The sequence below is a fragment of the Clarias gariepinus genome, chromosome 12 (genome assembly GCF_024256425.1).
Source record: "Clarias gariepinus isolate MV-2021 ecotype Netherlands chromosome 12, CGAR_prim_01v2, whole genome shotgun sequence".
Taxonomy (NCBI): Eukaryota; Metazoa; Chordata; class Actinopteri; order Siluriformes; family Clariidae; genus Clarias; species Clarias gariepinus.
Genome location: NC_071111.1, coordinates 31,630,816 through 31,657,338, shown reverse-complemented (window position 1 = coordinate 31,657,338; position 26,523 = coordinate 31,630,816). Strand labels below are relative to the sequence as shown.

The 26,523-nt window shown below is 42.2% G+C and overlaps 1 protein-coding gene across 1 annotated transcript; it reads right to left on the bottom strand.

Annotated features, from left to right (window-relative positions):
• Positions 1–4,247: 4,247 nt before the first annotated feature.
• Positions 4,248–20,199, bottom strand: ube2h (ubiquitin-conjugating enzyme E2H (UBC8 homolog, yeast)). The gene is made up of 7 exons (XM_053508530.1): positions 19,930–20,199; positions 13,662–13,738; positions 10,284–10,358; positions 10,138–10,177; positions 8,523–8,575; positions 7,213–7,341; positions 4,248–5,239 (listed from the first exon to the last, which is right to left on the bottom strand). The coding sequence occupies exons 1-7, from the start codon at positions 19,980–19,982 to the stop codon at positions 5,115–5,117; spliced, it is 552 nt and encodes a 183-aa protein (XP_053364505.1). The 5' UTR covers positions 19,983–20,199; the 3' UTR covers positions 4,248–5,114.
• Between the last annotated feature and the right edge of the window lie 6,324 nt (positions 20,200–26,523).

The following is a 26,523-nucleotide window of genomic DNA, read 5'->3' as shown; positions in this document are numbered from 1 at the left end:
ATGTGCAGGGTCTATTAAAACTTTATATAATAAACTTTATTTCATCTACATGTAAGCAGATATGAGACGGTATCAAAAGGTTTTTCACACGGAGTCACAGGGGGGCGTCGACCTTCATCAGGTCCACTTTTCTGTGAAGGCTGTACACTAGATGGCGTGTGTGTGTGTGTGTTTCATTCACACACTCTACAGGAGCATTAGTGAGCTCTGATGTGTAGGAGGCTCCGGTTCCAGTTCATCCCAAAGCTGATGGTTCAGTGGGGTTGAGTTCCATCAGAGCTCTGTGCAGAACACTCCAGTTCCTGCACTCACACACACTCATTAACACTCCGTGGATGTCTGGACCACACGATGGTGGAGAAGGGATCAGTCCTCATAGTTCCCATACGCAACAGCTTAAATGTCCAGTCTGGCATTCTAAATGACTGTGTGCCTACAAGCTCGTGGTATTAGTCTGAGGAAGAATCACTGAGGGTGCACATACTTTTATATGATATATCATTTATCTATTAGAGAGCTAAACGCTTTCTGATTCAAAATGACAAGAGCGCAGTACCATCAGAACCCAGGTGGAGAGTTAAATCCTCTGAACTCAAACAGTTTCACATTTTCAGAAGTTTGGAGAGACGTTGTTCAAGACCTGTTTATAGAAAGTATTTCATTTCCTTTGGGGTTTTAACATAGAAAAAGACGTTGGTCTATAATTACCCACTTGTGGTGACCTACACACGGCCTAAAAACAAAGACAAAGAAAGCTAAAGAACCAGTTCAGTGAGTCTATAAGTTCCGGATCCTGGTTCACCCGGAGACAGGAGACGGAACAGTGGAGCTCAGGACTCGTCTTTATTTGTCATAAATGAGAGAAGAGTTGACTAGTCTACTCTCCATCGAGCCCGGCATCAGTCATACGCCAAACTAAGAAAGGAAACAACTCTGTCTCTGAGTCTCCGCTGAGGTCCTCAAACCTCCACCTCCCTCGAGGTCCTGAGAGACACAACCTGTCAGTGCAGGGACACTGAGTGTCTCAGCATTCTCTCTGACCGCTCACTATGGGCTCACTGTAACTCTCAGACATCACTCGCAGTGTTTCAGTGTTTCTGTAGATGATCACACACACACACACACACACACTGACGGTGTGACACTTGTTGACGGTGAGGTGATTGTTTGTTTACATCTCAGTTCCCCCTCATGTTTGTGTTTCCTTCTGGCTCCTCCCTTTTAGTTATGATGTCATAGTTAGTCCTGCCGGAGTCTCTGCTTGCACTCTACAGTTAATATACATTCACATTATACATTGTGTGACTGTGACCATACCTAACTGCCATCTCTCCTCTTCTTCTCTTTCCCCCCTCTTTCCTTTTCCTCTCTCCTCCTGTCCCCCCCCTTTTAATCTTTCTCTCTCTCTCTGTCGAGCTTCACATGTCGTTCCTGAGCTGCCAGTGATCCAGACTCCCTCTGCCCTCCGGACCTGTCTGACCCATCCTGGTGCCCCGCTTCTGGCTGAAGATCTCGTCACATGGATGCCCCGTGTGTCTCTCTGGGATGCGTCTGGTGTCTGGGAATGATTCTCTCCACCTAGAAAATGGTTCTGGCCTTGACTGGTGTTGGCAACTGTTTCTCTGGGGACTTGACAGTTCGATAGTTCATGACTGGAACTTCTTACAAGTCTACCTGGGTCTTCAATAACTACCTGGACTCCATATTAACATCAATTAACATCAGCTATTATAGCTGAACTTCCAGCCTCCTAACACACAGTATGAGTGCAGATCAATCCCTGCTATCCGTCATCAGGAGTTTTTCCCTCAGCACCGTCGCCCTCGGCTTGTTCATTCATTCTGATTCACATAATTTTTATTGATTGTGTAACAGCTTTGCGACAATGACAATTGTTTATACACTATACAAATAAAATTTGTGTTTGGTTTTCTCATCTGGAATCTTGTTTTTTTCTGAAAATGTACATCTTGTGAAATGAGATCATGGGTGTGGTACTGGGGGGGAAAAAAGTAGTAAATCCTGCTGCGATTGTAGATTTGAATTGCAAATGAAGCATGGCCTGAGAGATACTGAGAGATCCTGCACATCAGTGTGTGTGTGTGTGTGTGTGTGTGTGTGAACATGGACACGCTCTAATCGAGCTCAGCAGTCACTCCTCCAGCAAGCGTCTTTATTCAGACTCAGAAAATAAACTCACTGCAGTCTGTATTTAATATTTTATTACAAAAGATTATTACAGTTTATTGTACACAGCCTTTGAGGACGTTATCGTTCTATAGATAGGGAACACTCTAGGACAGGCATGCCCACTTGACAATGCTAAGAGAAAAAAAATCCAAAGAGTTAGAAATTAAATGAAAAGCTTTGAATTACTTTAATACATTGATTGCATTCATTAGAAACAGGCAGTAAAGAATATCTGACACTGATGTAGAGACTTCAGGGTGAAGGTGGGCTCAACTGAAAAGCACGTCAGGTGCACACGGTGTGTGTGTGTGTGTGTGTGTTTAAATAGATCGGTTATCGCGCACTACGTCAGACACAGACGGTCACCGACTCATCACAGGGGTGTAGAGGAAGATGAGGAGAAGATCTACATTAATTTGCACGTGACTGGACTGACTGAGCCTCTGACCTGCACGTGCAACCGACCGCAAACACCAACAACGAGAGCTGAGGCGAGGAACCGGCGAGGAACCGGCGAGGAACCGGCGAGGAACAAGGTGTAACATTCTCTAATGTTTAATGTCAGTTTAAAAGAATTGGATTTTGTTCAGAGAGGAAAAAAAGAACCTGTGTAAGGTGTATCTGTGTGTGTGTGTGTGTGTGTCTGTGTGTGTGTGTGTGTGAGAGATGAGAAATAAACCCCAGACGACGGCGCTCGCTCCTCACCTCAGAACGTAAAGGTTAGAAATGAAGGTTGGCGGCCTGGACTCCATCAGTCCTAATGTGCACTAATTATAATAATAATAATAATAATTATAATAATAATAATAATAATAATAACAACATCAGTAAAAGTTTAGAGTAAATTATAATTAAACATTGGAAGCACACAAACATGTCAGGTTAATGGATTCATACACAAAAAAATAATAAAAATGTGTAATGTGTGTCTGTGACTAAATTAGAATAAACTAGCTGAAGATGTGTATACACACACACACACACACAGATCCTAAGAACCCAGCCCTGCAAGTCTGCAAAGTGTAAAACAAGACATCAGTTCTAAACCAAGCAGGTATTAAAACAGGTAACACACACACACACACACACACGTGCGCTCTGCCGTGAGCAGCATCACCTCGTCACACAACGCCGCACTGAGAAGAGAAACACCTCTCGCTGAAAAACTGATCAGACAGAAAACTGGTTTATTATAAAGACAGACTGATCTGTCCAAAACGTCTCCAGGCTGATTTTCAGTGAAGTCCATAAGGACGATAAGTGCGTCTCTGTAACATTCTGATGAAGTCCAGAGAGACAGAGTTGAAATCTGTCTCTTTTCTGTATTATTACATTTATAACAGACGTGTGTCTGCACTCTGTTCTGCAAACTCTCTTTATCAGAGAGAGAGAGAGAGAGAGAGAGATCTCAGGAGGACGAGAGCAGGCGTGTCCTCATCCACGTGTCCACTGTTCTACAACATTTAAGTGCTGTTTCTCAACCTGATCACTTCACAGGGGTTTAACCCTCACACACTGATTTATAAAACACCACTGTTGTGTTTTAATGTGGTCAGATAGTCTCACTGGAGTCTGGTATGAAAAATCACACACACACACACACACACACACACACACACACACACACACACACACACACACACACACACACACACACACACACACTGCACTCCGTACACAGCTTCTCATCAGGGCTAATTCATTAAACTAACTTCTAGAAGGAAAAGCTTTTTAATCAAAAGCTGGGCCGTGTGTGGTGGTGCACACACAGGCACGTGTACGCGCAACACACACACACACACACACACCATAACAGGAAACAAGTAACACACTTAAAGCGGGCGATAATTAAAGAGATTAGGGCTGCGTGTCGAAGTGTTACTGATCTCACTTCCTGTAACTTCCTCCAGGACACAGTAATCTGGGTATACACACACACACACACACACACACTCAGACAGCGGGCGGAGTGCCACGCCCGACTGCTCGAGGCTCCGACACGGAGAGGTGGCGGTGTTAAACATGAACTGAAATAAGAGAGGGTTACTAGAGAGAGCTTCGATGTGCAATCGTCTCTTTAATGGCTGAAATCAAAAAACAAAAACAACAACAAAGAGCAGGCTGAGCAACAAGTAAAGGAAAAACTCCAACAAAAAGAAAAAAGTCCAACCAAAGTGACCTAGTGAAGACACTGCTTCTGAGATTGGACTGCTGATGGTGTGTGTGTGTGTGTGTGTGATTTAGACACCTACTTGGTGATTATCTGATGTCTAACCTCAGACGGATATGGATGCAGCTCTCCCACACACACCTCTCTCTCTCTATATATATTTATATTTATATCTATATTTATTTGTTATGTTGAATGTTGTGTCCCGTCAGGTCCGCGCTCTCGCCGTCGTGGTGCTCCGGGTCAGATTGTGCTGCTAAACAGTAAAAAGAGTCTACACTCCCCCCACCCCCCACCCCTACACCCACGGCTGCTGTTCTGCCAAAATAAGCTATTTTTTATCTATTGTGTGTGTGTGTGTGTGTGTGTGTGTGTGTGAGAGAGAAAGACATCCCATCAGCAGTAACTGACCTCCAGTCTACAGACCTGCTTAAGTGAGTGTACTGAAACTACAGAGCTGCAGGGGAAAGGTGGCCAAGGTGTGTGTGTGTGTGTGTGTGTGTGTGTGTGTGTGTGTGTGTGTTTTGAGGGGTGGGGATGTCACAAAGAGGGTCATCCTTATCAATGGTATAGCCATAAAAATTCTGAATTTAATAATAATAATAATAATAATAATAATTATAATAATAATAATTATTATAATAATAATAATAATAATAATATAAAAATTGTCTTGTTTAAATATGAGTTTTATAGTCTGCGTCTCATGTTTAGGAAATTATAGTCTCTGGAATAAAGAAGAGGTGCATGTTCACTACAACTCCATGTCCTGTGCCTCGTCTTCTGAGAAATCCGACATGGAGCTTTCTGATGAAGAGTCGCCCGCTCCCTCCTCCTGCTCCTTCAGAGCCTCCTCTGTTGCATATTTCTGAATGTATTCTGCAGGAGGGGGGAGAAAGACACACCAGTTGAGTAACGCCTGCTGTCGAGTCGTGTAGGCGATGGTTCTGTTCTATAGTGTCATTAAGAGCACAAGTTAAAGACCTAAATCTCAACACTGCACAAAAAACAACAAACGTCCTGAAACACCTAGAGAACGACACCTGGACCAGGGGGTCGGAGACCTTAAACACTCCATGTGGAGCCACAGAGCCACACCGGGAGCTACAAAGGTTCTTCTGACATCTAAAATGGAGAGAACACTGCAGATTCCACCTTTAGGCTATGTGTATAAAAAAAAAAAAAAAACACTAGTGTGTGTTGTGTTTATGAAATCAATCACACCTTGTTTCTGCATGCAACAAAAACATTTTAAACTCACTGGGTTGAAGTTTACTTTCAAACGAAATACTTTGAGTCCTCGTCCTCTTTATAAAACAACTTTGAAACCAAACTTTGAAATATCCACCTGCAGCAAAACTACAAAAGATGACAGCACATCACACATCGGCGGGTTTGACTAGCAACAAAACATTTTACATCATGATCTTCAAAATCAGAATTACATAAAAAAAAATTTTTTTTTAATTATATTAATGTAAATGATTTAATTTATGTGAAGTATTTACTCATTATTTATTTTCCAAAGCCACAGGGAGTCGCAGCAGAGGGACGACAGAGACACATGCGGCCCGGAGCAGCGCGTTGCCGACCCCTGAACTACAGGATTATTTATTTATTTTTAGAAATTTTATGTGCTTCTAAAAATGTACACCCCCTCCTCCCAGTGAACACGTGTCCGGAGACGTGGACACACTGAAAGGCTGGAGTGAGGACGGGTCTCTGTGCTCTCTATTGGTCTATTGACTACAGTGAAGACACTGAACAATCTGTCTTCATTCACAGGGTGTAGAGACCGAACCCCCCCTTTCAGGTGTAGGGGGGAGGGGGGACGACGACAGTGGGGCCGTTCTAGTCAGTGTGTATTCAGGAAAACCACACTGTGGGTTCTGGACACGCCCCCAGGAGACCACTGAGAGCAGGAGAAGGAGTAAAGAGCTCGCCTGTCCCTCACTTCAGGACTGAGAACTACAGAACTACTCCTGAGAACTACTCCTTACACACTGCAGCTCAGACCATCAGATCATCATCCAGTCAATTATTGTGATTTAATTCAAAACAGGAAACTCACATTTTAAATCCTAGATTCATTAAACCGAGTGAAATATTTTGAGTTATTTTGAGAACTTTACTTGAGTGTGCTGAACTAGGCCGAGTGATACACAGGTCGAATCCTTAATGAAGACATAAGATGTTATATTTTAGGATACTACTGTAAGCCTTAATCATCAATTAAAACCAGAAAAGTAGTGTTAACAGTCAATTACTTTTAATCTAGTTAATTGCAATTTTAAAATAATCAGATTGACAAAAACTGGCTAGAAGAGATAATGCACTTTAATATCTCAATAAAAGAGGGGGATGATCAGACCCAAAAATCAACACCCTAGAGCCTGAGTCACCTGACCCCACGTCTTATATTTAATGTGTCCTTGTAAAATTAGTTCCCCTTGAAGGTGGCTCGAGCACACGACCTCGGTTTTATCCAAACTTCCATCTAGAAGCTTTTTATAATGAAACTGGCCGTTCAGCACCTGGTGATGTTTCCTCAGTCGTCTTAGTATCCGCGTTAAACGTGTCGTTATCACACACAGCCGCGTAACCACACTGAGATTATGAGAAGCCAGTGGGGTCAAACATGGTCACATGATTAATTTGCGTTAAACTTTTTAGATTAATCACGTGTTAAGGCGTAAATACTGACAGTCCTACAAAAACGGCTTTTCATGTGAATCTACAACACGAGAGATTCACTGCATGAATTAACATACAAAACAAACAAGCTGCTAATGCTAATGCTAATGAAACAGAAGGCTAACGTTTCAGCTCCGTCATCAGCAGCTCAGACTCACCTTTGATTTTCTGCTTGTACTCCTCTGGCCGGTGTAAGTACATGGCTGCAGCGTCTCCGTTTAGGGGGTCGATGGGGTTGGGGTACGCAAGCAGCTGGGGCAAAAATGACTCAAATATATTGGTGAGGTCTGCAGGGGAACAAGGAGAAAAAGAAAAACGGTAAATAAATAGACAGTCATGAGAAGTGTGACAGAGCTGAGATGAAGGTGAGTGTATGAACAGAACACATCAGGTCTACGGCTGCCATCATGGAAACAAGTAAACAAATAAGAGCTCCATAAGTGTGGTGTAGATAACGACTGTCACATCACACACACACACACACACACACACACACACACACAGCTGATCTCATGTGAATATATGGACATTCTTATCATTCACACCCTCAGTGTTAACACCACAGGGACGTGGTATCTTCAGATAAGCGCTCCTCCTGGGTGTTCGATCCCTCCTAGTGTGAGGAACTTCAACACTTTTACTCTCGATCCATAATGAAGACATTTGGGCTTGAGATCAAAAGATGTTCGTGTTAATTATATCTTCTGTTAGATTGTTTTTAAACTATCAGTAGGTCTGAATATCTATTCTTCATCTCAGGCTTGGGTTTCAGCTGTCTATGGAAGACGATAAAGACACATGAGAGAGAGAGAGAGAACGAACTAGAGACACTGCAGAAGCACTGGACATCCTGCAACTAAAGAACCAACAACCCGACATGGAACTGACAGTCACAAAGGACAGCACTGAGGAGCCGCTGTGAAGAAAAACTCAAAACAACGAGACGGAGGTGTGAAGGTCTCACACTGATGATAGGAGACTTTGGTCCTGGTCTTTTGGTTCAGCTCTCAGACAGTAAGATGCACATCATCCTAAGAAGTAAGAACCAGAACGACATACTGAACGCCACACCACTGGAACTGAGATAAAGATCTAGCAGAGTGGTGGAGAGGAGAAGATCCAGAACACATGAGCTGATGGATGAAGCACGGTGGAGACACACGGCACAGGAGCTCATCATGGGTTTAGACCTGATCAGGGGTTTAGACCTAAAGTCCTCTGTGCAACAACAACATGTGACAGAAGCTACAAGACTGGAAGAGCATCAGGAAGAAGGAACACAGGTCACCATCTCTCTTCTGTATTACAGCTCTGTCAGGGTTACACCATCACCAGCCCTGCCATGCCTTAATGCACAACCACAACACTTCCATCTCTCTCTCTCTCACACACACACACACACACACACACACACACACACACACACACACACACACACACACAAGGAGAGCTATAAGGTCATACGTACCGTACAGAGCAGTCCATGTCTGATTTATCACGTCTAAGCACACAGTCCCAGATCTGCAACAAAAACAAACAGATCTAGTGCATGACACACACAGACACACACAGACACACACAGACACACACAGACACACACAGACACACACAGACACACACTTGCACTCATACAATACTGGGATAAATAAACAGTGTTGATATAAAGTATCAGACCATAAAACGTGAGGTCAGGCTCGGAGGTCACATCTCTAAATAAAAACCTCAGCCTATGATTGGTTGCAGGACATCAGTCTGGTCTGTGATTGGTTAGTGACACGTGCTGCCAGACAACCGCATCTTTTCAGTTGGAGGAGGGCGCTACCTATGAGCTCATAGACACCCCTGATTGGCTGAAGAGCTATGATTGATGTTTTGTTTCCAGCTACAAAGCTAACTAGCTTCTAACACGAGGTTCAATCCTAAATTCTTCTCTAACTCCTAATCAAGGGCACTACTAGGAACAAGGGATTATACACCCTACGTAGTGCACTAGCTTACTATTTAACACTATTTCCGATTTGACCCAGAACAGTTAGTTATCTAATAAGTATAAAATGTAAAATGTCATCTAATTAACCTACTTATGACCTTCTACATCCATTTTCACACACTAGAATACGCAGGAGTCCACACTGACAGTCTACAGAACTGTGACGAAGCATCCGGCAGGTCATCAGGTTGTGTTTGTTTTAATTTGGCTCTGAAACACGTAATGATCAATGAAAACACACGGCAGCCTAACGCCGGGTCACGCGGTGCTGATCAGTGTATCCGTATCGTTAGGACGTAAAGTACCAGCTAACAGGAAATGTGAACAGGCAGACGTGACATTACACATCAGACTGAAACATCTCAGGGCTCCACAGCTGGACGAGCATCTGTAACCACCATGTGATCACGATCACACTGCTCCAGCGCTCCTCAGACCGGGTCCGACTCGACTCCGGTACTGACCCACTTATCACAGAGACTGGAACACATGCACTTCTCACTTATCGCCCCGATAACACTGCTTGGTGTGGTAACCATCTGTACTGGTGTGTGTGTGTGCGCGCCTGGGGATCCAGTTTGACCGCTGTGATATAACGCACAAGTGTGGATCTACAGTGGTATCTATGGTCATGTGACTACAGCGTCACTGTGTCCTCATCTGTGGAGCTGTGGTTTTATGTTTAATGAGTGCATGATAGAACAACTGAGACAGACAGAGAGAGAGACAGACAGAGTGTGATAAGAAATAAGCTGCAGTAAGAGTGGAGTGTGTTGTTTATCAGGCTCTCTGGGTGTGTGACATTTTTGCCGTGTCATCACCAGCGTGTTCAAGATTAAATTATTATTTAACCAAAAAAAAAAGAAAAAGAGCACAAACTCTGGTACAGGTCTATCCTCCTGCACCGGGTGTGTTTAACATGCACACAGGGTTCTCCTGGAGGATCACAGCTACAGGGTCAGAAAGCCAGAGGGTCAGAGGTCCACCCTGCCGACCCGTCTCACCTCCACACACTGTTTTACTGAAATGTGCTGAAGGAAATAAACAGATGAACAAACAATAACACCAGTGTAACGTTGTTAAAAACACTTACGCTTCATCGATGTTTGGATGAAAGATCTTGTTCATGAATCCTGCGGAAAGAACACACAGCACACCGTACTGATCTCTTAAAAAAACCCTTCACACTCCACTGCTCAGTGTCTGTGATGTAATGTGATGTAATGTGAGAAACTGTACCTATAGATGGGGATTTGAAGGGGTATTTATCTGGAAGATCTACTCGCACCTTCCATACACCTCCCTCATACGGTGCTGTAGAGAGAGGGGGGGTGGGGGGGAGAATAACAATAAAAATGTTATAATAAAACAGCCAGAACATGTGTGCTGCATTCAGGCTGAAGGAGCCTCCTGTAATTAGATTAAAACTGAGAAAAACCTCTTTTACTACAAACTGTAATTTTTATGTGACTCCACAATCACGATCATTAAACATGATCTCTCTAAGGCCATGCTTTCACTCGGTGCAGGGTTGCCAGGTCAGATATATTTCACCCAGATGACTGAGGGTAACACACACCGGGCACACTGAGGAGTGAGATCACCGTCCCAGTTTGGCACGAAAGCTGAATACCGCGCTCACCATCAAACCCCGTGAAGTGTCACCGCTGTGTGTCAGTGCAGCGGGTCAGAAGACAGGCAGCTCTGTGAAGCCGCGCTGTCACACTGATCCTGACTTCTCCACCGTACTGAGCCGTCTCATACGAGTGTTAGACACAGCGTGGGGCAGTGGGGTGCCTCAAACCATCAAAGGGGCACGGGCTCAAGCTCTAGTGATGCGTGCGTCGTCTGATAACCCGCGGGGCGGGTTGGGGCGGGTCATTAAAAACAAAATAAAATAAAAAAATCCATGTATGTTGCGTGCAATTCCCGAAAGCCTATATCACATATTTGGGAATATTTATTTTTATATTTTATTAAGTTCTTTGATAAGGTTACGTCACGTGACAAGTCATGAAAGCGTCAAGCAGCTACCGCTGCCAGTCACAACAAAAACAAAGAAATAGAAGTGAAGATAGAAGACGAGGTGAGGAAGAAACTGAGGTCGGGAATTTACATCATTAAAAGAAAAAAAGGTCAGGCTGCTAAATCTAATGTTTTAGCATTCTTTTTTTGCACAGCGAACGTAAAAACGCTAAATTAACATTTCCGTGTGATAAATGAAAAAAGGTCAGTGGTTATTTAGCGTAGGCTGTAAACTGTAGGCCTGCCCTATACAAATCTAAAATAAAACTGTTAAGCCTAGATAACATTCGCTGCTTTGTAAATGTTTAAAATGTGTTTTATTATCTTGTTATTAATATGACCTGATTTATCGTTTATATTCATAATCATATGTTGTTGCCAGTTTACAGGTCGATGTTTCCAAGCACTTTCAGGCTAAAATAAAGGCTGTTTTCATTTGAATGACAATGCCTAGGTATGTCTATTTAATTGTCGCGGGTGCAGGGCGGGGCGGGGCGGGACGGGTTGTAAAAATAGATACAGTGGTGCGGGGCGGGCTGGGGCGGGCCAAATAATTTTATAAAGGGAAATGCTTCATAAAAGCATCACTATCGAACACTAAGTTGGCACTGTTGAGTCCATGAGCAAGGCTCTTAATCTTAACCCTGTGTCTTAACCCTCGCCCTCACCCCGCGCCCTGACGGGTACATGTGACAAATCTGTAGTAGCACCCTCCGGAGGGTGAGCAAGTGACTGCTGTGTGGAGGCGGTGAGTGTCAGCGTGAGCACGTCTCATGTCCCACGCAGGACTCTGCTGTCCACACCAAGCCCCGGACATGAGTATGATCTCAGGACGGTATAGTAACATGTCCTTGTGGAGGTACGACTTCCTGACTGCTGCGTATCCTGCACCAGTGGAGGCGACTGCACGAGCGAGTTCATGGAGTTTTGGTATCAGATACCACGGTGTCCTAACAATTTTAAAAACCACAGTCAATCACTCGCTCTTGTTTCATAAATTTAATGAAATTATTAAACTATATTCTGAGATTAACCTCAGGATGTAAGCCGAGGAACCACCGACACCATGTCACTGTGGGCTGGTTGTGTAGTGACGCTGGGCCGTTACACCTCACCACTACAACCTGGTAACACAGTCAATACTGTTCTGTTGTTTTTTACATAATAAACTTTTGACCAGGGGTCCGTTCTTCGTACGTCGCTTGACACATCCGAGATGAATTGACACATCTAAGATGAGATCATCGTGCTAATTACGATCTGGCTAATTCGGTTCTTCGAGCTCACCTGTTGTTGATGATTAGTAGAGCTGGATTGAGTTGTCTAGGATTATTGCGCGCTCGTGCGTTGGTTTAAAAGGTGATATGCATCGACAGTAGAAACACTGATCACAAGCCCTCTGATTGGTTGACGAAATGGAAAAAGAGCGGCTCAACTTTTTTTTGTAACACGTGTTATATGCTGAAATGCCCCCCTGCCATGGATTGCCCCCCCCCCCTACATAATCGCTATCAAATATTATATTAGAACATAAATTCATAGGTTAATGGTTTACAAATTACATGAGACAATAAAATAAAATAAGCAATATGAAAATAAATATGTCGTATATGAAAAAATAGAAATATTATGTATACTTTTATATTGTTTATTTTATAATAAAATTAGTTTCGTCCAATTCATCATTATAAAAGATTAATTTTTAATATATATAAATATTTATTAGCATATTTTTATGACAAACCCCTGAAAAATAAATGTTACAAAATAAACATTATACAAGAATTTGTATTAATGGTCTCGACGGCTGTCTCGTGTCGAGGGTTTATTATAATAGTAATATATTTGATAATAATAAACCTATGAATTTATGTTCATATATAATATTTGATAGTGATTATGTGTGTGTGTGTGTGGGTGGGGGGGGAGTCCATGGCAGGGGGCATATACTTTTCTTTTTCCACGTGAGTCAGTCGTGCTCTTTAACCAATCAGATGTGACCTCGCCATTTCAACCAATCATAACCCAGCAGGAGCGCAGGCTAAATCCTGTTTACATGAAATAAAGCTGCTCCCGAGCAGGTTCAAGCTTACGGATATGTTGCTATGACAACAAATGCTAAAAGCGCATCGAAGAACGAAACAATCCAAGATCAGGACAAATCCACAACAATTAAATCGAGCTGCACCTGAGTTAGCGACGTACGAAGAACGGACCCCAGAACACTACATTTCTTGCTCATATTAGTCCTAATCTTTATAACAAAGGGTAAATGATACGCGAGGTCATAAAGACTCTCCTCAGCATGTAATTATCTCTGTGTACGGCATAATAAAGGGAAAAGAAATGCCTTCCTGCCCTAATGTGACTGTCTCAGTGCCCCGACAGAGACGCCTCTGCTATCTGTCGTACATTCAAGGAGACCATCATAGCTTGGTGGAGGGGCACTAATCTGAGTTACCCCCTGCCCCATGTGCCTTCTCCTACTAACACACCTGAACAGCCCAGACACACCGGAGAGGCTCATACACACTCACAAGAACACACACACACTACACACTTTATTTGTACAGAGAAAAAAACAAGACTTACTTCCTTGTGGTCCGTAAAACTTCACTACAAATTCATTAAGTCCGCTGAGAATCGTGACTTCGTGTTTACTCTCGATGCTGAATGGAGCAGGTTAAGGTCACAGCAGGTCATGGTGTGTGTGTGTGTGTGTACCGCAAGGCCTGAAGTACTTTTCCAAGCCTTCATACTACAGTGTGTGTCTGTGTATACACTATGTATTTATAAAGGACCAACATCTATTATTAAATATAAGTATATAAAATATACAAATTATACAAAAGTATATAAAATATAAAAATTTATGAAAAGAGAAAGAAGTTTTTTTAAGTGCAGAGAGAAAAGTGGTGTTTTTCTGTGCATGTTAAACAAGAAAGTTCCAGAAATATTTCCAAGTTCCAGGTTATGTCCCAATGGGAGCTGAACACACCTGTATCTGAACACACACGACTACAGTGGAACCCTGGACTGTAAGTAACTCTCAATGTTAAATAAATTTGACCTCAATAAAAGAGCAAGGTCTTGATATACGTGTAGTACGCATGCGCTCCGTCCGCTGTGTATTACTTGTATAGAGACCTCGCTCTTTTATTGAAGTCAAAGTGATCCGAGCATCACGTGATCACAACTGAGCCGATGGTTCTTCTCCCTCTCTCTTGTGTGCTGTGGGATTGTGGGTAATCATCTCCCATGCTCAGTCTCAGTGCGTCACTCGTATAGTCAACTCCTGTGTACGTGTGTACTGTTTCCTGACAGAGCAGAGTTTCTGTTTGTGTGAGAAAGTCATCATACACAGTAGCCCCCTCCCTCCTCCTCTCACCTTCACACACACTACCGAAAACACTGCAGTCAGGAAACTTTTCAAAAATAAAGTCCGAGTTATTTTGTTTTATTTTAACTTTATATTTTGTATTTTCCAAATTTTTATATAAATATTTTTGGGTTGTGGAATGAATCGTAAGAGTTTCTATTATTTCTTATGCATCAAAGGGAGCAAATCAGGAACAAAGTGCCAGGATGTACCCACCCACAGCTTCTGATTGGCTGGAAATGAGCGAGTGAGTGCTAAGATACTGAGCGTGTGCGAGGAAGAGAGAGAGATATGAGTGTGTGACTGAAATGAAGAGCAGGTGAATGGACGCTCCATCAGGAAGCTCACACACACAACATGTACATGATCACCATGACAATCTGCAGGCTCACAAAATAATTTCACACCTTCAGTTTATGAAAAAGGACACCTGACCAGAGCCACGCTGCAATCACTCAACACTGCCCCCTGTCTGCAGCAGGTGTGATGACGCGAGACTCCAACACACTTCAGGTCACGACTTGTTAGTGTAGTATTTAGTATAAAGTAAATATAGTAAATAAATATAAAATAAATAAAGTAAATATAAATTTAGTGTGCGTGTGTGACCCTGCAGCATGAACACACTCGTCATGAGAGCCCCATGCTGCGCGTGTGTGTGTGCATACACCACATTAGGGGCAAGTCATGTGATGATAATTCAGCATGTGAGGTGGGAATGACACAGAGGAAAAGAAGGACCTCGCACACGCGCAAACACACACACACACACACACACACACACACACACACTGCCGGGGCGCTGACACCCAGAACACAACATGCGGAGGGCAACCCTTAACATCATCATTTCGCCATGTTCTCACACACCAGTCAACCAGTGTCTCTCTCCAGATGCCTGCGCGACACACGGCACTAAAGGTGCGCTGTTAGTGCGCTCGAGGGTGAGACAGAGAAACCCCATGTGTGTGTCACGATGCAAATACACACATCTAGGAAAGTGGCACGTTTAGGCCACGCCCACGCCGTCAGGAAAAGCACTGCTGCACCTTCCACTGCTGTCCTCACCGTCCAAAACACTGGTGTGCTGCAGGAAGTCCTTGTGTATGATTAATTCTGATTCCCGTCTCACTCCAGTTTACTTAACTTTACTTGTTACTTAGCGAGCTGCCAAACCCTCAGCCTCTGGTATATCTCCAAAAGACTCGTCACACGTCTGTCACCTTTAATAACGCCTTCAGGGGAGCTGCACGAGAACAACAGCACTGTAATCAGGGTGTGTGTGTGTGTGTGTGTGACAATTAGCCGAGGCTAGATCAGGCACAGAGGTAACGTTAGTCAGTTTGTATGTTCACCTCTCACACACACACGGACTGAATAAGAACTGAATACGCCCTCTGTGATGTCACCTGTAGGCTTTTGTAGCAGGAGCTGACTCTGCCTAAACCGGGACACGCCCACTTTACTTCAGTCCCACACGCTAGCTAGCTTAGCCTAGTTAAAATGCTGTGGTGGTGAACGGTAATTTACACACTAACACATTAGACTGAATTCCTGTTCGATGCGATGCAGCTGTCACTCAAATCAGCCGCACCCCTAATTATGCATAACTTTATGGCTTAAAATACTTTCAACTAATGAGTAACAAATATTTACCCCCTGTACAGTGGTCATGAGTGGAAATTCTAGCCATCTTTTGTCTTTAGAAGGTTTTAACACGAGGCTCTATAGGGACGGACTCACTTCTAGAGCCACTCAGTCTAGTGGACACTTACGGAACTGCATGTTATAAGAAACCGCGGCATGTTATAAGAAACCGCGGCATGTCACTCAGACTGAGGGGTTTGAGAACAGCACTGACAGTCTGACATCACGAGTCAACTGACCAAACAACACTTAGTTTTACACAGACGTCTGGTTGCCATTTTAGAACTTATTTATATAACATGTATATATTTATAAATGTTTTTTTGGTCTTGATGTAAAACTTGAAGAAAACTAGCAGCATTTAGGGGGTTCTGCATACTTGGCAACCCATGAACTCAGGAGGAGTGAGGGGACCCCCGTCTGTCCCTGGTGTCCACAAGAAGACAGATCACCACAGACAGGTGTTAACACAGATCACACCGCTTGCTTGTTAGATTAGGCCACGAGACATCGAGTGAATCCAGCTCAGGAGAATGAACACACACACACACACACACACACACCAGAGGTACATCCTGATGTTTACCCTGAGATCCTGCAAAATAATGTTCCTGCACATTCTGACTGAAACACAAGCTGTTTGGTGTCATTGTACTGATCTGATCTCTCCTTCCCTCTCTCTCTCTCTCTCTCTCATGCAAACACACACACACACACACACACACACAGTGTAATTGGGACAGGTTACGTGTGCGCCTGCATGCTGAGTAATAACGGAGTGTTATAGGTATAGATATTAGTGCTGCACGATTAATCATATCGCAATCGCGATGTCAGCCTATACGATTACATTACAGCAAATGTTGCGATTAAAAGAAGAAAAAAAAAATGCGTTTGCGGACGTAACAAGACATTTATTGACCAAACAAAGCACAACCCAGTGTGAGCAGAACATTATTACAGATGTGTTTGTAAGTCTCAGTAAGTGACGTAGCGACGTTCAACTTGAAATAACTGCAGTGAAGTTCTTTTTAACTCCTACGGACCTTTGGTCAAGCAGGACGACCGAGACATATATTAGCCTAACCGCGCACAATGAGTTTGAACTGAAAAGCCGTTGCCTGCAAACATGGTATTTTCTTGACGATCACACCGGAGAGAACATACTGTAGCCGCGGGTTTAAGAGAGGCACTGGCTGTATGGGACCTCTGTAAGGATGGTTTGGTCGCGGCATGCACATCGCCAAAGCGGGGGGGTTAATCACTGGACTAGGTTCCAGTGCTTCTGGCATAGACTTTATTTGGCCATCGGTAAGTTAAATTAATTTAATCTTTTCATATTTAAAGCTACTTAACTGTATGTTAGAGAGGACAGCTATTTACAGATTTATTTAAGAATAAATGGAAATACAGTGTAGAAATCGGTGTGTCACAAAGAACACTAGAAATGTCTCATTTAAATTATTTTCATGATTATTAGCATGACTCTAAAATTAATATGTTTAAAGAACACTTTTCTTTCCTTTAATCTCTTCTTCATCATTAGATAAAAAATGGTGAGTGATTTGATAAGAATACCAATAAAGTATATGTTACATCCTCCTTAAATGTCCCTGTTTTGGGACAAAATGTAAAAATTATTTTTTTTTTTAAATGTGTATTTGTTTTATTTATCTGTACTTTTGACTTTTCAATTTTATTTTAAAGTTAATTTAATGTAAATTAATTCCATAATGTAAAGATGTTAATGTTATTTAAATCTGTACAATTTTGTTTTAATTAGAAAACATTGTTCATTTCTAGTTGCTAGATTGCACTGTACACTATATCTCAGTTGAGAAATTCAAATTTCAGCATTATTAGTAATGTAAGTGCATTTTCCTTGATAACAAGCAAGTTGAGTCATACCACTTGTTTATCGTATCGCAATTGTAAATCGCAATTTTGACCTTAATAATCGCAATGTGACATTTTTCCCAAATCATGCAGCCCTAATAGATATGAACAAAATTTAAAAAGTTGTACGGTGGTACATCAACATAAAAACTGATGTTTTTTTGCGTTTTGCCTTAAGAACTGAAATTTTTCAGGAAATTTGGCTCCCATTGTGAAGTATTTTTGGCGTACGAATGGCCAAACTGAGACGTCTAAGTCACGTCTACACCAGGGAGACGTTTAAAACGTGTCTGCTTAAGTAAAAAGCCAAGCAAAGCAAGTTTACAGTCTGTTTGTTTTTTATTTCGTGTAAGATTTAGTAAAGATGTAACATTCTCGTGACCGACGTTCTATCAAGGACGGCAGCGTGAAGAAAAGGGAGTCAGTTTGATTTTTAAAGCAGCCGGTGCCAAGAGGAATCATAAATTAGGGTTAAGTGAGGTTTAACGTCTATTTATTTCATTAACATGTCTTTACTAAATGTTTAGATTTTGTTTTATATGCAAAAATATAATTATAGTGTTGGAAATTAGTGATATTTTTGGGTGGCTGGAAGGGATTATCTGTATTTACATTATTTCCTATGGGACAAAATTTCACCTTAAGAATGGATTAAATTTGTACGCCGAGGAAAAGATCCAGCACAAGGATACACACCTGAGATTTTGTTTTTGAGATTTTTTGAAATACACACACACCACACACACACACACATTTAGTGAAGGTGAGGTACACAAAGTAGGTACTAAAAAGTAAAATTTTTCTAAAAGCTGTTAGTTAGACAGACGTGTGTGTGGGGGGGGGGGGGGGGGGGAGACTTTTGGGACACACTGCTCAACCCTAAGTCCCTCCCCCTTCACTTCCGGGTAGTAACAGACCATCCAATCAGCGTGCACGCTTTCCTGCGCTGCACACCAAAACACAAGACGTCCCTCTGCTCCACACACACACAGTACAGCTGCTGGTTATTGTTCAGCACAGTGGCAGAATCACCACACACACACACACACACATTACATGTAACACTGCGTGTGTAATCATCATCATTATTATTATTATTATTATTATTATATGTTTTATAAAACACACACACACACACACACACACACACAGTGACTCCCTTACATCAGCTCCATTTCTAACAAAGTACATCATAATGCGTGATAGACCTCACACACACACACACACACACACACACACACACTACTGAACAAGAGTGAACTGAACCTTGACAACACACACACACACTCCTGGACAGGTGAAGTTAGAGAGTGAACAACATTAACCCTGACTGCTGTCACACACACACACACACACACACACACACACACACACTTGTCAGATGTAAAGTGTTTCTTCAGCTGTTACACACACACACACACACACCACAGGCCGCGGCGTTAGCATGAGCCGTTAGCATGCTAGCTCAACTATCTTAACCCGAGTTTTTCCTCTCTCTCTCTCTCTCTCTCACACACACACACACTAACACTAACACAGTGACCTGAACATCACCATCATCATCATCATCACCTGGACAGTCTCAGTGTGTGTGTGTGTGTGTGTGTGTGTGAGGCTAAGTCAGACTGCGGGACGGGAAGTACGCAGCTAGCTAGCATGCAGGCTAATCACCACAAACACAACCTGTCAGGAACAACACACACACACACACACACACACAGACTGTCAGTGTGTGTGTGTGTGTGTGACCCCCGGGGTGAACGGACCCCTGTGACACACTCCGGGGCTGTGAGTGTCAGTTCTGCGGTTCTGCCCCGGGCTTTACCAAAAACTGCCCCAGCGCTCATTACCTCAGGAGTGTGTGATTCCCCGGTCCCCCGCGGGGTAACACTGTCTCTGTGTGTGTGTGTGTGTGTGTGTGTGTGTTCTGAAGGATACAGCTTCACCACGTCTGTGTCCATTCTCCTCTTCCCCGGACTCGGAGACGACATGTTTACAGCAGTGAGAGTGTGTGTGTGTGTGTTGATCCCAGACTCCTCTCACTCGGATGCTCTGTCCCTGTAGATGAACTCTCTCTCTCTCTCTCTCTCTCTCTCTGTAGATTCACATTAAACCGGTCCGGTGCGCTCGTGCTGATCCTCCGGTGCCCGTGCTGCGGCTCGCGCTTCGTCTCTCGGCCCTCGGCTTTGTTGTGTACTATCCTGTAACGTCTCCCCCCTTCTCCCGCCCCCTCTTCGCGATGGCGTCATAATTAAGCGACGGCAGAATAAGTTGTTCTTTTCCCCCTTCAAACAGCTTCTGCGCCTGGCGCAGTGTTTCTAACATAACTCCAAATTCAGTAACAGTTCTAACAGAACTCATCTTACTACCTACTGTATATATATATATATATCTGACAATACACTTTACTGTCAATGGGAACAATAAAAAAAACTACAAAAAGTTAGGACAAGTCAGCAGGGTTACATGTTATGGAAGGCCATTGGAATCAAATCTTGTGGTCATTAGATTAGATTAAATTAGATTAGATTAGATGGGATCTAAAGTGGCCAAAGGTTTTCAAAATGACACAAATCATTTTCTGCAGATTCAGTGTTTTTAATTACAGCAGAACGTCTGTATTCAAGTTTAATCCCTTCCAGAAGTGAGTTCTTAAGGTGAAATTTTGTATTGCAAAACACATTTTGCCATTGGAAACAATATAAATGCATATAATCCGTTCCAGCCACCTAAAAATATTACCAATATTACCCATTTCCAACACTATAATCATATTTTTGCAAATAAATGACACTTATGAAATGCATGTAATTATACTACCGTAGTAACATCTGACAATAAGATCTAAAAACACTAAAGCAGCAGACGTTGTGAAAATGAATGTGTTATTCTTTTACTTGTGTTGTTCTTAACTTTAAGCCCCGGCTGTAGACTAGTATAAGTACCCGTCACAGACAGGAAAAGAGTTTGTAGAAATGACACACTGTTGTCCTTCTTTTACTGTCAGACAAATACACTCAGTTCAGGCTCTGAGGCACCTTTAGTACAGACCCGATGGAAGAGCATTGAAGAAGGAGGATCTCTTATCCAATACACTTTTAATAATTACAGATTACAGTCTACAGTTCTGGTGCTCATACACATCCATGGGTTTGTATACGGCAAACAAACCAAGTGGCGCAAACCGCACCACACAAACCTGTTCCAGCCAATCAGCATCAAGGGGACATTGTCTTGTCTTATTGATGTTTACCGGCAGTTGACATCCACTATGCTGCATTACTGCCATCCTCCAGACCCAATCTACTAGTGTTCCAGTGTTTACAGTGTTCTCAACCCTTCCGAACTTCCATCACTCTCTATGTCTCCTCTTTCCCGAGAGTTATGACATGTACAAGGGGTCATTCCTTCTCAATGTTTCATATCAGTATTGATCAGCTGTTTCAGTTATCAGTGATACTGGCTTGGGAATCTGAGTCAATGAGTCTGTGGGGCGAGTCCTTAGAACAATTACTTGAGGGGTAGGTATATTTGTCAGTCTATTAAAGTTCAAATGTCTATCTTTCTCCAGTACTGCGTATTTCTCCAATATTTCTCCCAAATTTTAAGAATTACACATTCATTATATACATATATATATATATACGGTGGGATGTGTAAGTTTGGGCAGCCTTGTTAATCTTCATGATGTTCCTGTATAAATCGGTAGTTGTTATAATAAAAAAAGAGTTTAATATATCTTATAGGAGACACAGTGATATTTGAGAAGTGAAACAAAGTTCATAAGATTTACAGAAAGTGTGCAATAATTGTTTAAACAAAATTAGGCAGGTGCATAAAGCTGGGCACTGTTGTCATTTTATTGATTCCAAAACCTTTAGAACTAATGATTAGAAATCAAATTGGTAAGCTCAGTGACCTCTGACCTCCATACACAGGTGAATCCAATTTATGAGAAAGTATTTAAGGGGGGCAATTGTAAGTTTCCTTTGCTTTAAATATTCTCTGAAGAGTAGCGACATGGGGGTCTTAAAACAACTCCCAAATGACCTGAAAACAAAGATTGTTTACCATCATGGTTGAAAGAAAGCTGTTTGAGAGATTTCAGCTGTGTGTCTCCATAGTTAGGAACATATTGAGGAAATGGAAGACCACAGGCACAGTTCAAGTTAAGGCTCGAAGTGGCAGACCAAGAAAAATCTCAGATAAACAGAAGCAACGACTGGTGAGGACAGTCAGAGTCAACCCACAGACCAGCACCAAAGACCTACAACATCATCTTGCTGCAGACGGAGTCACTATGCATCGTTCACTATTCGGCGCACTTTACACAAGGAGATGCGAGAGTGATGCAGAGGAAGCCTTTTCCCCACCCACAGCACAAACAGGCTTGGGGTATGCTTAAGCACATTTGGACAAGCCAGCCTCATTTTGAAATAAGGTGCTGTGGACAGATAACAAGGGGCGTTATGCATGAAGGAAAAAGAACACAGGATTCCAAGAAAAACACCTGCTACCCACAGTAAAATATGGTGGTGGTTCCATCATGCTGTGGGCTGTGTGGCCAGTGCAGGGACTGGGAAGCTTGTCGAAGTTGTGGGACGCATGGATTCCACTCAATATCAGCGGATTCTGGGGACCAATGACCAGGGATCAGTGACAAAGCTGAAGCTGCATCCTGGCTGGATCTTTTAACAAGGCCACGACCCTAAACATTGCTCAAAATCTACTAAGGCATTCATGTAGAGGAACAAGTACAACGTTCTGGAATGGCCATCTCAGTCCCCAGACCTGAATATAATTAAAAATCTGTGGTGTGAGTTAAAGAGAGCTGTCCATGCTCGGAAGCCAGCAAACCGGAATGAACTAGAGATGTTTTGTAAAGAGGAATGGTCCAAAATACCTTTAACCAGAATGCAGACGCTCATTGGAAGCTATAAGATGCGTTTGGAGGCTGTTATTTTTGCAAAAGGAGGATCTACTAAATATTGAGGTCATTTCTTTTTTGGGTGCCCAAATTTATGCACCTGCCTAATTTTATTTAAACAATTATTGCACACTTTTTGTAAATCCTTTAAACTTCGTTTCACTTCTCAAATATCACTTTGTGTGTGTCTTCTATAAGATATATTTAACTAAAAAATTTTATCGTAACAACCAATAATTTACACAGGAAAATCATGAAGATTAACAAGGGTGCCCAAACTTACGCATCCCACTCTCTCTCTCTCTTTATATATATACACACTCACTAAAGGATTATTAGGAACACCACACTAATACGGTGTTTGACCCCCTTTCGCCTTCAGAACTGCCTTAATTCTATGTGACATTGATTCAACAAGGTGCTGAAAGCATTCTTTAGAAATGTTGGTCCATATTGATAGGAGAGCATCTCGCAGTTGATGGAGATTTGTGGGATGCACATCCAGGGCACGAAGCTCCCGTTCCAACACATCCCAAAGATGCTCTATTGGGTTGAGATCTGGTGACTGTGGGGGCCATTTTAGTACAGTGAACTCATTGTCATGTTCAGGAAACCAATTTGAAATGATTCGAGCTTTGTTCTCATTCTGTTTACGCCAAATTTAACTTTTGAATGACTCAACAGAAATCGAGACTCAGACCAGGCAACATTTTTCCAGTCTTCAACTGTCCAATTTTGATGAGCTCCTGAAAATTGTAGCCTCTTTTTCCTATTTGTAGTGGAGATGAGTGGTACCCGGTGGGGTCTTCTGCTGTTGTAGCCCATCCGCCTCAAGGTTGTGTGTGTTGTGGCTTCACAAATGCTTTGCTGCATACCTCGGTTGTGGTTATTTCAGTCAAAGTTGCTCTACTAACAGCTTGAATCAGTCGGCCCATTCTCCTCTGACCTCTAGCATCAACGAGGCATTTTCGCCCACAGGACTGCCGCATACTGGATGTTTTCCCTTTTCACACCATTCTTTGTAAACCCTAGAAATGGTTGTGCGTGAAAATCCCAGTAACTGAGCAGATTGTGAAATACTCAGACCGACCCGTCTGGCACCAACAACCATGCCACGCTCAAAATTGCTTAAATCACCTTTCTTTCCCATTCTGACATTCAGTTTGGAGTTCAGGAGATTGTCTTGACCAGGACCACACCCCTAAATGCATTGAAGCAACTGCCATGTGATTGGTTGATTAGATAATTGCATTAATGAGAAATTGAACAGGTGTTCCTAATAATCCTTTAGGTGAGTGTGTGTGTGTATGTGTATATGTATATATATATATATATATATATATATATATATATATATATATATATATATTATAAGAGTCATACTGTATATATGTTACACTAACTTAATTAGATAAGTGTTAATATTTAATGTACCATTTAACTTCTACAGTGCTTTACGTCCACATGACATTACACACATATGTAGATAAAACGGTATAAAATTGTCAGCCAGAGATGTTAATGTTAAGAAAGAACTCCCTAAAACAGTATGAGGAAGACCTAAGAGGAACCAGACACCAGGTGCTAAGAGCTATTAAAATAATTTCCCAATTATAACTGTACACTACATGGTCTATGCTGGTGAAAATACCTAAAAATCATACTGAAGTAGGGCATCAGGAAGGATCAGAAAGGCACAGAGAGCAGAGAGAGTCAGGATGACTGGCATCTCAGAAGCATCATGTCAGAGAGACGGGAACAGAGGGAGAACAAAGATAACACCACAGGTACATTCCTCATTGTGTATTACACCACCTGTCTGTATTCCATCTGTTACACTAAAACCATTACTATGAACCATATACTGCAGGCCGTCAGTCAGTCTATACGTTACCATGGCAACATGCAACACTCAATCCAGCTGTGGTTTCTTTGGTAACGTCTTTCAATGACGAAGTAAAAATAAACTAAAATAAAACATTTGACCATATTGTGTCTAAAATACCTGTTACAGTTAGTTTTAATTTCTAGTTTAGAAACGCTGTATGAAAGGAACATCACTCCTGCAATAGTGCTGTCGCACTGAATATCAGCACACCTGTGGTCACATGTCTAGGACCGAATCACAGCCGTGCTGATGTTCAGTGCAATTCAATTAAATTAAATTCATATTTATTTGTATAGCGCTTTACACAATCAACAGAATATTATTGAAGTTTGTATGAAATGTGAGTGTGTGTGAATCAGAATGATCAGATCGTCCCTGGTGAGCAAGCCGAGGGCGACGATGCTGAGGGAAAAACTCCCTGAGATGGTAACAGGAAGAAACCTTGAGAGGAACCAGACTCAACAGGGAACCCATCCTCATCTGGGTGATAACGGATAGCAGGGATTGATCTGCACTCATACTGTGTGTTAGGAGGCTGGAAGTTCAGTATAACAGGAGATGTGGAGAAGTTCATATGGAGTCCAGTTGGTTATTGGAGGCTCAGGTAGACTGTAGGAAACTCCAGTCCTGAACTATCATGCCATTGAAGTCACGAGTCCTCAGAGAACATCTGTCTGTATCAAACCGAGGACAGGACTGTCTTCAGTTCAAACTGACCAGTTGTTGGCAGTGCAACTAACCAGATTACTCAATAATGATTAATTCTAAAACATTTTAAAGATTAAATACATTGAAATGATCTTTATTCATAAGAGGTTAATTTAAGTAAGAAGTTGGGCAGCTTCGGTAAAGCACATGATTATCTTATAACAGCATATTTTTAATTTTGTAATTTGTTAATTATTATGTTTATTACTGTGGAACATACATGAGACAAGTCACTTCCTGTTATGACTTATGCTGCGAAAAGCTATAAACAGTCACACCTTCAAAGGCTTTTTTCTCCTTTTGAACTAAATGAAAAATGTGCAGCAAATCTTCCAGACTCCTCCACTTCACTTTTTTTTCCTTTTTTTTCTTTGATCACACATTCACATAAATTCTAATTGATACTCGCAACTTATATCTAGTCCAAACTACACTGGAACCTCGGATTGCAAGTAACGTGGTTTGCGAGTGTTCTGCAAGACGAGCAAAGATTTTTTAAATAAATTTTGACTTGAAAAACGAGCAAGTCTTGGTTTACGAGTACAAAGTATCATGTATCACGCATGCGCTTCTTGTTTTAATGCTGAGCGTCACGTGATCACAACAAAGATGTAAAACATCTTTTATTTTGTGTCTGTATGCATGTGTGTACAGTGCACGTGTAAAGCAGAAGCAAGTCTCAATAGAGAGGTTAAATATCCATTTTCTCTCTCTGTGTCTGTGTCAACTGTACTTTGTAGGCTCTTCACACTCAGGTCACATTTTGTGACTTGGTGAGAAGACTTTGAAAATGCCATTGTTCTCTGGCTCAGAATGCCTGTGAATATTGTGAGATTGGTCAGGGGAAAAAAAACAGAACATTAGCAGATGCTCCACAGGGCAGGGGTGAAGGTATCCATCAGCTGAAGAAGACTTTAAGGCCATACCTCTAGATGCAAACGGATCAGAAAGGCAGATTGGAATTTACTAACAAATACTCAAAAACACCTGTTTTTTGTGGTGTAACTAC